Here is a 10955-nt window from a genome sequence, read left to right as displayed (position 1 = left end):
GGTTCTGTCCCCAGAGGAAAACTTCTAATATTTACTAATAATGATTTACATCAGAAGATGAAAAACATGGATCCACGCTCCATTGTATCTCATTGGTTTCCTAACTATGAATGAAAATAAATTAACAATAATCTTCATGTGCCTGTTTTTCCTAGCAGAAAAAAATGCTGGCTTGATGCTTTAAGAAGGAAATAGCCTCTGATTGACTTATCCTAAGTGCCTGGAGTTGGCAGGGGCTACTTCCCAATGCTGAGTGTGAAGATGATTCGGCCCAGGAAGCGGTCGCTGTTCAGGTCGTTGATAATTCCTTTCCCATTCAGACTGCACTGGATGGGGACCAAGTAATTCCTTTGCACATCTGTAAAGTGCATAGCCACCAGTGGGGATGTGTAGTTGACCTGGAAAGAAAGGAGATTTAAGTGTCATTTTTGAGGGAGCAGAATAGCAAGCAGGGCTTTTATGTTCAGTAAAATAATTTGTAAATGGTTCATGGTTCCAGCATGCTGAGCCTTTCTGTGCCTGTGCCTTAGCAAGATGGATCACTGCACATTGCCTCTTGGGGTCATTGCCCAGGACAGCACCAGACCATGGGACTCAAAATGCTTTCTGCTGTCCTAAAAACTGCACACACTCACACACACAGAGTTACACACACAGTTACACACTCACACACTGTTACACACGCATACAGTTTGTCAGAGACAGAAATAGAGCTCCGTAATCCCAGAGCCCGTGGCCTCTGTTCTACCCACATCTGCCCAAAATAGCCTGACAGCACATCTGGAGCCTGTGCAGCAGCTCCTGCCCTCCCATTCCCAAGGAAGCAGAAAGAGATGCCAGCCCCTCACTCACGTGGGTGAACTTGCCGTAGTAGGGATAATACATGAGGTCAAATGTCCCATTCCCAGGGTAGAAATCCACCGACCTGAGGTGACTCTCATTGCCTTTCTGTGATCAGGAAGAAAACAGAGACACACACAAACACACAGGACACAACATACAGCTCCCCTCAGAGCTTGTCTCAGAGCAAATGTCCCTTGCTAGCCCCTGGCAGTCACTGCCCTGCTTCCAGCCAGGGGAGAGTGGAGCTGTGGAGGCATGGGCAGGGTTGCAGTTTGCTGCCTGCTGATTCCCTGCTGTGCCTTTTCTCTCTAAGGGCGTGATCCAGCAGCTGCCTGAGCAGTGGGAACCCTTCCTTCACCCCATTGCTGTTGGCTTGCAGGGTGCCTCCAGGACTGAGGATGCTGCAGAGCAGCTGGAGATGGAAATGAGGAGTTCCCACCGAGCTCCAGGCTCCAGCTGGGAGCTGGCACCCAGCCCACAGGCTGCCCCAGGGCTGAGCTTGGTGGTGCCCGTGAGGCTGCAGGAGCAGGTTGGGAAGCAGGAGAGTGGTGCCTCTGTCACTCTTAGCAGATTGGCCTGCAGTTGTGCCCAGCCACACGGGCAGCTCTGGGTCCTGTGGGTGTTCGGGGCTAATATGAGGACAAGCTGTGCTGAGGTGAGGTCCCTCAGGAGGAGATGTTTGTCCTTGTCCCCAGCAGGCTGCAGGGCACAGAGGAGAGCAGTACCTGCACTTTGCACTCCACGCTCACGGGGACCCCGGCGCCAGGGCGGTAGCCAATGATCTGCAACAGCAAAAAACATCCATGCTGGTGTGAAATGCAGTGCCAAGCACATGCTGCCTCCCTTCTCCAGAGCTTAAACCTTTCTAGGTGCCAGCCACATTGCTCAGGACAGGAGCTGTGTGTCCCTGCAGCAGGGTCTGCCACCCCACACCGTGCAACCTGCCCATGGCTGAGTGCCAGATTGCTGCCTGACAGCAGGGCCAGAGCAGAGGACACAGAGAGGGTCCAGGCCCCCTGGAGTAACACAGCATCTTCCCCATACAGTTCACATCCTCCCCATGCTTATTTTCCCAGCAGTGAGCACTGAACCACCATGCTATTACACTTCAATTAAATTAAATTCTAAGAAAACTCCCATTGTAAAGCATCTGGGATCAGGGGTGTTCTCCTAAAGCTCAGTTCTCATGAAGAAGGGCCTGGCAGAAGACCCTCCAAGCACTAAGGCCTCAGCAAATCAAATGGAGCAAGTTTTATAGCGGCTTTTTAAAATATTTTCTAGCAGATATGGCCTGCAGGTTTGGGGATTCTAGTTCCCTTTTCCCCTGGGCCTGAGAAGTGAAGGCGTTTCAGTCCCTGTGTGGTGTTCATCACACTGGGATGCCCCAAAGGAAGGAATGAAAAGAAGCAGCTTTCTCTGTACCCGGTTCATCTTCAGCAGGATGCAGGGCTGGCCTCTGGAGTAGCCAAACGTTGGGTCCTGGATGCCAGAGCAGTTCTGCAGCAGCGAGCGCTTGAACTGGCAGGCCTTCTTCTCCTCACTGTCGCTCCCCCCTTGGATGAAGTACTGGCCTGGGACGCACTCGATATTCTTCTCCTCCTGAACTTTGTCATCATAAGCTGGTGGAGACCAACAGTGTTGTATTTGTGGGGTTCCCAGACAAAGGAAGGAATGATGAATCTGACTCCATGTTCTTAGAAGGCTAATTTATTATTTTAAGATACTATATTATATAAAAGAATACTATACTAAACTATACTAAAGAATAGATAAAGGATACTTACAGAAGGCTAAAGGATAATAATTAAAAACTCGTGACTCTCTCTTCAGAGTCTGACACAGCTGGCCATGATTGGCCATTAAGTAAAAACAATTCACATGAAACCAATGAAACAACCACCTGTTGGTAAGCAATGTCCAAACACATTCCAAATCAGCAAAACACAGGAGAAGCAAATCAGATAATTATTGTTTTCATTTTTGTCTGAACTTTCTCAGCCTCCCAGGAGAAAATCCTGGGCAAAGAAATTTTTCAGAAAATATGGCAGCGACACAACAGACTTGTTAAAACCCCCTGAGACCTGCGCAGACCCAAACTCTGAGAGAACATCCACATGTCAGGGGCATTAGGAAGTCACACCTGGAAAGGCAAAGCTCCCATGACCTTATGAGCCTCCCTTTCCAGATGTGGCTCCTGAGGTGCCCAGGAGGAGACCCCTGCACTGCATGCATGTATCCAAGGATAAAAACACCCTCCCCATGGCTCCCAGGGTGACAGAGAGCTCACCTGCTAGGAAGTGGTGCATGCTGTCCACGTAGGGCTGCCACGTGCTGGGCTGGGAGACATTGAAGGCGATGGTGAAGCCGTTCAAGTATGGTCTGATCATCACTCCTGAAGAAGGAGACAGACCCTGGTAAGGCAGATGTAGGTGGAGCATTCATGGGCTTGGGCTGTGTGCTGCAGGGCTGGTTCATGTATCTGGGCTTGGGCTGGGCACAGGCATGAGAGAGGCAGCACCAGCTCACAGATCAACTCTCCCCTCAACCTGCTGATCCTCACCTTCATTTCACCCCTGGAGAGCACCATACATGTCCCAGAAAAAATATCCCAGGAAACCTGGGAGATATGGAGGGCCTCAGTAGTGTTGTGGGTTAGTGACTGGGGTTGCACAGAGGGCTGCAGGTCCCCCGTGTTCCCAGTGGGCAGTTCCAGACAAGGAGCAGCGCAAGGGGCCCTTCTGTTCCCCACCAACACAAAAACACAAGGAAAATGCTGTGTCTGACACAGGGAGAGGATTTTCTGAACATTCTCTTGCCAGAACTCCCCCAAATAATAATGCATAAAAGCCACTCTTGATTTGTATTTTATTTTGAAGGCATAAGGTATAAAGAGCCAGCAGGTGAAATGTATCAGCATCACCTATGAAATACCTAAACTTAGCTTTTGCCTTGAGAATAATGATAACAAATAAGCAGTGCAATGAGAATAACAATTAGTATCATCAGGGTGAACGCTTCTCATGGGGCTTTTTAAGATGTCTGCTCCTGTGCAGAGAACCTGCAGCTCTGCCAGTGCCCTGAGGTGAGAACACTCTGTGCTAGGGAGGGCTGGGTGACTGTAGGAGGGCACAGCTCCAGCAGGGCTTTGCCTGAGGTGCTGGCCATGCCATGTTGGTGGGACACTGGTGGGCAGAGGTGCATCTGGCTGGGTACATACCTGGTGGGGACACACGGTCCCGGTACCGGGGCGTGTAGGGGCTCAGCGTGAGCAGCATCACATACAGGCAGAAGGCAAACATTCCCGCCAGGCACGTGTAGAAGATGAAGTAAAACAGTAAGATCAAGCCTGCAAAACAGACAGGCATGCTGCTGTTAAGGCAAGCAGAGCACATCCCCTGGGATGTGTCCCACAGGGATGCACAGACGTGCTCAGCACGGCGTCCTCTGCAGCCCTGAGCCCGTGCTGGAGGTGGGAGCCTGCAGCCCAGCCCTGCACACACACTCTGCTGTCTGTGGCTGCAGCACTGCCACAGTGCTGGGCTAGCTGCTCTTTGGGTCTGTGTCCCTTTTGCTGCATGGCCCTTCCCAGAGCTGCGTCAGGAGCAGGTCTGTGTGCCCACCTGCCTCAGCTCTCTCCAACATACAGACCCAACTTTCCCTCCTGCCCTTCCCACCCCCTCCTGGCATGGTAACATGCAAAGGTTCCCCGTGGCTTCAGCCAAACTCCTGATGGGCTGTGGGGTGATGCTCCTGCCCTGATTCCTGTCCCCTGCACGGGAGGGACCCTGGTGCTGGGGCTGAGCAGGCAGCGTGGCTCAGGGCTGCAGCACCACTGACTGTTTCATGGCCCAGACATTCAGGGAATGGGTTTGTTTTTCCTCTGGACCAGGCTGTTGGCTGGGGATGTCTCAAGAGGCCACAGCCTATGAATAAAACCCAGCAGCTCAGAAAGCAAAGCGAAGCCCTAACCCAAATATTTCCCAGGAGAAACGTTCCGGCAGCTTGGAGGGAGCCCTGGGAACACAGATGTGCTCTCCTGCAGTGCCTCTGCCAGGGCCACCGAGCTGGGAACTGCTGGGGCTGTGTCCTGCTGGCGGCTGAGCTGGGGCAGATGGGCCAGCACTGTGCTGGTGGCACAGAGGGACAATGGCCAGCCCTGCCAGAGCGATGCTGGATGGTGCCTCTGCCCCAGCCTGGCAGCAGAGCTGGTGCTTGTTGGGACATCTTCCCACCACGGCTCCCATTGTTGTGTTTCCTGCAGTGCAGCAGGGAGTGTTGTCACCAGCAGAGAGGGGGTGCAGCCTTTCCCAGGGGCTGAGGCCTGCAGTGATGACCTTGTGGCCAATTGTCTCCCTGCATTTGGTGAGTGCAAGTCCCCTGAGGCCCCCATTTCAGGGGACACCTTTAGAGCCAGCACAGGGGAGCAGCCCCAGGCCGGGCAAATTCCCTCCTCCCCACCCATGAGCTGAGAGTGGGAAAGTTCAGCTCCACACACCTCCAAATGCTCTCACTGTAAAATAAATTTTTATTTTTGTAGCAGCTTCTCCTGCCCCATGTAGAGACAAGTGAGCACACGTGTGTGCACCAAGGGCATGTGGGGGGTCACATAGCACAGCACAGTGACCCCAGGTGACAGGAGGATGCTGCACCCACCCCAGTGCTGCCAGCACTGCCAGCAGTAGCCTGCCAGGGTCACACCCACACCACACTGAGCAAATCCTCTCACAAGGATCTTCTCAGAACCTGGAGGAGCCTCCAGAAAACCAAACCTACATCACCAAGGACTCACCCTACTGCTCCCACACTTTGGTCTGTGCCCTCCCATCCAGAAAGAAGCAGAAAAACTGGTCTGCCTCTGCAGCCAGCAAAGGGCACAGGAGTGCAAACATGAATGCCAAGGTCTGTCCCAGATTCATTCTTGGAGGTTTTCAGACTCCTCTGGTGCTGGTGGGCAGCTTCCTTTGTCCTCCCAGCTGCCAACACAGGCTTTGCAGAAGACCCAGAGCTCTTGGCAGGGGCATGGGAGGGCTGTGGGGCTTGTGGTGCATTGCCAGTGCCAGCCCAGGGCTGCAAACACTGAGCAGCAGCCCCTGGTTGTTCACAGCCTTACACTGATGGATGTGCAGGTGAGTCTGGATCAGGCTGGGATTTTCCCTCTGCCAAGGGGGCTGGGCGCTGGCAGAACAGAGCTGCAAAGATGGGTGGCACCCCATGTGCTTGTGGCACCTTGGTTTTGGACCAAGCCTGCAGCAGCACTCACCCCACAGGCTGCTCTTAACCACCCTGGGCACCTCCAGACTCAGCAATAATTTTTGCAGGGCGCATGGATGTGGATAAAGCAGACAGGGCACTCAGAACCATCAGAGCTGGCACATTCCAGTGCACTGGCTCTGACAGCACTGTGGGTCCTGCAGTGAGCACCCTGTCACTCCCTGGAAGCCATGGAGGGACAGTGCTGACCTTCCCTTCCCTTCCCTTCCCTTCCCTTCCCTTCCCTTCCCTTCCCTTCCCTTCCCTTCCCTTCCCTTCCCTTCCCTTCCCTTCCCTTCCCTTCCCTTCCCTTCCCTTCCCTTCCCTTCCCTTCCCTTCCCTTCCCTTCCCTTCCCTTCCCTTCCCTTCCCTTCCCTTCCCTTCCCTGAGCCAGGCTGGTTCAGGCAGGGAGGGCTGCTCTGCCCCAGGGTGTGCACCCTCCACACAACACCTGCCACAGCCCAGGCACTCTTCCTCACCAGCCTGATGACACCAAAGCCGCTGTCCCAGGGGTCCCTGGTTGCCCAGGCAGGGCAGGGGTGCTGGTGGCCGCAGGGTGCACAGCTGCAGCACACTGACCTGCAGCTCCCATGCGTGCTCAGGCTCTACACTTCTTTCTGGGACACAGTCTGGGCAGCCTGAAATCTTTGCTTTCCCACTCTCCCTCAACATTAACCTCCAGACCGAGGGTACCCTCTGCATGGTTTTCTGCTTGTCCTCCTCACTGGTTATTTATTGCACTAGTTAGAAACATTAACACCAAAGAAATGGGCAGGGGTGGTCAGTCCAGGCTACCAAGGACACTCACAGGCAAGTGAATCTGTTGTGAAGCAGAAAAGGTAACAGCCCTCAAAAGTGGGGCTTGAGCAAGGACCTACCCCAGCTCTTGGCTGTTCTCCCCAAGCATGTTCTCTCCTCCGGGTTCCACAAGAAAATCTTCATCTCCCCAGCCAGGTCTGCCCAGGTTTTGCTCCCCATGTCTGCCTTGGGCTCGCGCTTCTCTCTGTCAGGATCCTGGACCTTCTCCTCATGCTTATTTTCCTGGAAGAGTTGCAGAACACAACCCCCACAGGCAAGCTGAACTTCTCATTGGCCAAAAATAAATGCAAAAGCACTTAATATCTGGAAATGTTTCAAATTTCCATTTTCCCATCATCACTCTTGAGTTAAAGAGAGGCAGTTTTGGCTGTTCCAACTTAAGATCACTTAGAACCCAGCATCCATTTTTCCATTACATGTACGTCACTGCTGTCACACTGGGCACTGTCTCCTTGTGCTGCCACTTACAGAAACTCATCTTTTCCCACCTGTGTGAACATGACCAGAGAAAACCTGTGGTCTGGGAAGGCTGGGACTGTTCCCACACTTCTGCAACATCTCTGAGTTCAAGTGCACATGCTCTGTGCTGCCACAGATGATAGCAGGCAGCAGTATTAGAGAGATCAACCAGCTTGTTTTCCTTGGCGTGTGAGCAAGAATTCAGTCTTTGAAGAAATCCCAGTGTTGTTACTCTTTTAATTACACCGAGTTCCAGGGAAAAGCATCTCCCCAGGTTGCAAGACTTTGCATTTTGCCTAAGGGGTGAAAACTTGTTTGTCCAGAGCTCGGGAACACAAATCCTGTGCCCGGGCCAGAGCCGCTTGAGACACCGTCCCTAATTCCCCTTGGATCCGGGCACGTCTCCAAAGGCAGGCTGGGGGGAGAACGTGCTGACCTTGCTCTCAGCCCGGGGCAGGGCGGGCACGGCCAGGGCGACGCCGTCACGGGGGTGGCCTCGGCACCTCCGGCATTTCAGTGCATTCTGCGGCCAGCGGGGCTCCGCGCTCGGGCCGGGTCCCGGCCGGACCCGCGGCCGCTGCCGGGGCTGCGGAGCCGCTCGGGCACGGACGGAGCCGCCGCTCAGCGGGACCGCCCCGGGATCTGCGCTCCGGGACCGGGACCGGGCACCTCCCGGAGCCGGGACCCGCGGGTGTGGGATATTTGCAAGCCGTGGGTCCCCCCGGGAGAGCCGGGATGTGGCCGACAGCTTGGCGAAAGCCTTGCTTGGAAACTCCTTTGGATTGGGGAGGAGAAATTGTACTCTGCTCAGACACACAAATAGCGCAGCACAGTGAGAATGGGGGAGAATCCTGACCCCAAAGGCTGAGCGTGTCCCCTGGGGAGCCTGGGCAGAGCTGGGGGTTGTAAACCCTCCCCACCCCGCTGGCTGCCCTGATGGGCGCTGAGTAAAGCCCGCTGGGGCTCCCCGGGAGCGCCGCTGGCAGAAAATGCCCCCGGCTGCCGGCAGGGCCGGGGCAGCGCTTGGCACAGCCCCAGAGCCCGGGCTGGGGCCCGACCCGAGCAGCTCCTGCCTGGCTGAGGGGCAGGGAACGCAGGGCACAGGGCTGAGAGCAGCTCCTGCCTGGCTGAGGGGCAGGGAACGCAGGGCACAGGGCTGAGAGCAGCTCCTGCCTGGCTGAGGGGCAGGGAACGCAGGGCACAGGGCTGAGAGCAGCTCCTGCCTGGCTGAGGGGCAGGGAACGCAGGGCACAGGGCTGAGAGCAGCGGGGTTTGAAGCCGGGGAGCAGCAGCCCCAGAGCAAGGACGTGGGACAGGAGCTGTGGGGGCTGTGCCCTGCCAGGACACCCACAAGGGAACAAGTGACCAGCAAAGAGGGGCAAGAGGAGGTGTTCTTCATCCCACTCTCCCCATTAAATAAAAGAGCTACCAGGAGAGGTTTTGGAAACGTTTCCTCAGACTGCCAGGGCAGGGAACACAGCCCAGATGAACTCCACCCTGGTGCTTAGTGCTGCATTGGGGAAAGCCCTTTGAGTCTCACACCAGCTTCTCCTGGAGGCAGCAAGAGCCCGCACTAAGGAGTTGCTGCCGATGCTCAGGGCTGTGGGGGGATATGGGGACAGCTTCCCCTGTCATGGGGCCTCAGCCTGGGAACTGAAGGAGGCTTTTGTAAGGAGAGAAGTTTCCAGCTCTCCCGGCTCTATGCCGTGTGACCCTTCACCTGGTGAAGGATCCTGTTCTGCTGGCTGGGAAAGGCCACGAGAGCTCCATGGCAGCCCAGGGAGGCTGAGGAAGCCCCAGGCTCACCCCGTGTGTCTCTGTGGGGCAGCTGGGCAGGATGGGATGATCCCAGTACCAGGTCCCTGGCAGATGTCTCTCAGCTCGGGAGCTAGGTCAGGTCTGGAATGAGCACAGGTGGTTTATCTTTGCAGCCCAGGACAGAGATGGTCTTGGAACAATCCCCTGCACCTGGACAAGGGGCAGGAGTGGCAGGAGCTGGGACAGGAGTGCAGTGGGGCAGGGAGAGGGCAGAGCCACAGCAGGCTGTGTTGGGACACTGGACAGCCTTGAGTCACTGCCTGCTATGACAGTTTGGGAAACAAATCTGGGGCTCTTCTCTGGCAAAATCATTCTGTGCTGGCTGTTATGGTTGTCCTCAGGGAGGCCAGGAGCTTTTCCCCATTCTCTCCTCAGACCAGGTCAGCTCTCAATGTTGGATTCCTCCTGCTGAAATCCAGGTATGCAGAGGGCCACCCTGCCCTGTGTTCCTGTCCCTTCCAGTCCCCCTCCCCACCCAGCACCAGTGGCCAGAGCTGGCATGGCCCTTTACCTCCCCTCCCATACAAAGTGCTCTGCCTAAGAGACAAATCAGCATTTCCTAAAGCAAAGTTACAAATCCATCAGCCACAAAGCAGGTCCTTGCAAGAGCTCCCACCTCACCTTGTGAAATGAGGCCAGTAGCCCCCAAAATACTCACCACCTTCTGGCTGGGGCTCCTGAGCTGGCCCTCCACATCACTGGTACTGGTGTTGCTGGCCATTCTTGGGTGGGAAACACAAAAAAATGTGAGTGTTAGCACAGCAGCACTGTGAGGGTGGGTGCTGTGTTGTGCTGGCTCTGAGAGGCTCACGGACAGACAGAGCTCCCTCCCCAGCCCTACCGGACTCCCTAAAACAGCAGCTGTGCTGAGACTCTGGGGAGCAACGCTGCTTTCCCTCCCTACCCTGCAGAGCCTTGCTGTCCAGGAGTGGATCAAAAAATAACTTGTTTTCCTAGCGGGGGTAAGCTCAACGCAGCAGGATCCTATCTTGATTCCTCTGGCATCTGGTGCCCTTTGGAGCACCCTCACCGCATCCTGCCTCATATTTGAGCTCCCATCTCTGCCAGCCAAAGCCCTACATGGGGAAGCCAGGCTGTTCCCCCAGGAGACCGAGTAGCTGTGAATAAACATTAAGAAATCGCTGGGGATTCCGACGGCGAGAAGCGTCGGTCAATGTGTGCTTGTCAGTCACAGCGGGGCCGGGGTTAAATTGCGAAATCTCTTTTGCGGTGGAAGGGGTAGTGAGAGGGGCGGGCAGGTCTATATTTATTCCCGACAGCAGACAGGAGTTCACAGCCCCAGGTTTAAGAGCTACCCACAGCCTGTCAGACACAATCCAGAGGCACACCTTGCCGTGCCACCCTGCACGCCGGGGCTGGGGAGGCTCAGATTTTCCTCCGTCAGTGAATCACAGGCAGGAGATGATGCACTGGGGAACCGGGCTGGGTGCTGCACTCCACTGCTGGAGCAGCTCCAGCGTGCGGGGCCGCCCGTCCCTGGCCGTGTCCACGCAGCTCTCGAGGAACAGCGGGGCTCGTTTTACACCTCTGTCCCAGCCTGAACTCGGCACCATCCACCTGCTCATTCTCCTGGCCCCTTTCCAATGGGAGCGGTGACCCTTCCTGCGCCAGAGAGCCAGGCCCTGTTCAAGGGCGGGGAAAGGCTGCCTTGCCCCGGGCTGGGACCGTGCCCGAAGGCTCGGGGACACGGGGACCTGTGCGCCAGCCCCCGCATGGCTGCGCGGTGCCAAGGCACCATTCCTCCC

The 10955-nt window shown here is 55.6% G+C and overlaps 1 protein-coding gene across 1 annotated transcript; it reads right to left on the bottom strand.

The window, feature by feature from the left end:
- Nucleotides 1-236: 236 nt before the first annotated feature.
- ATP1B4 (ATPase Na+/K+ transporting family member beta 4) lies at nucleotides 237-9910 on the bottom strand. The gene is made up of 8 exons (XM_030967767.1): nucleotides 9848-9910; nucleotides 6972-7134; nucleotides 4061-4189; nucleotides 3131-3235; nucleotides 2266-2462; nucleotides 1569-1625; nucleotides 853-948; nucleotides 237-398 (listed from the first exon to the last, which is right to left on the bottom strand). Exons 1-8 carry the CDS (start codon nucleotides 9908-9910, stop codon nucleotides 237-239), a joined length of 972 nt encoding a protein of 323 aa, XP_030823627.1.
- Nucleotides 9911-10955: the final 1045 nt, after the last annotated feature.

This window comes from Camarhynchus parvulus, chromosome 4A, assembly GCF_901933205.1.
Source record: "Camarhynchus parvulus chromosome 4A, STF_HiC, whole genome shotgun sequence".
Taxonomy (NCBI): Eukaryota; Metazoa; Chordata; class Aves; order Passeriformes; family Thraupidae; genus Camarhynchus; species Camarhynchus parvulus.
Note: the sequence above shows the minus strand (reverse complement) of the source record. Positions and strands in the feature narration are given on the sequence as shown.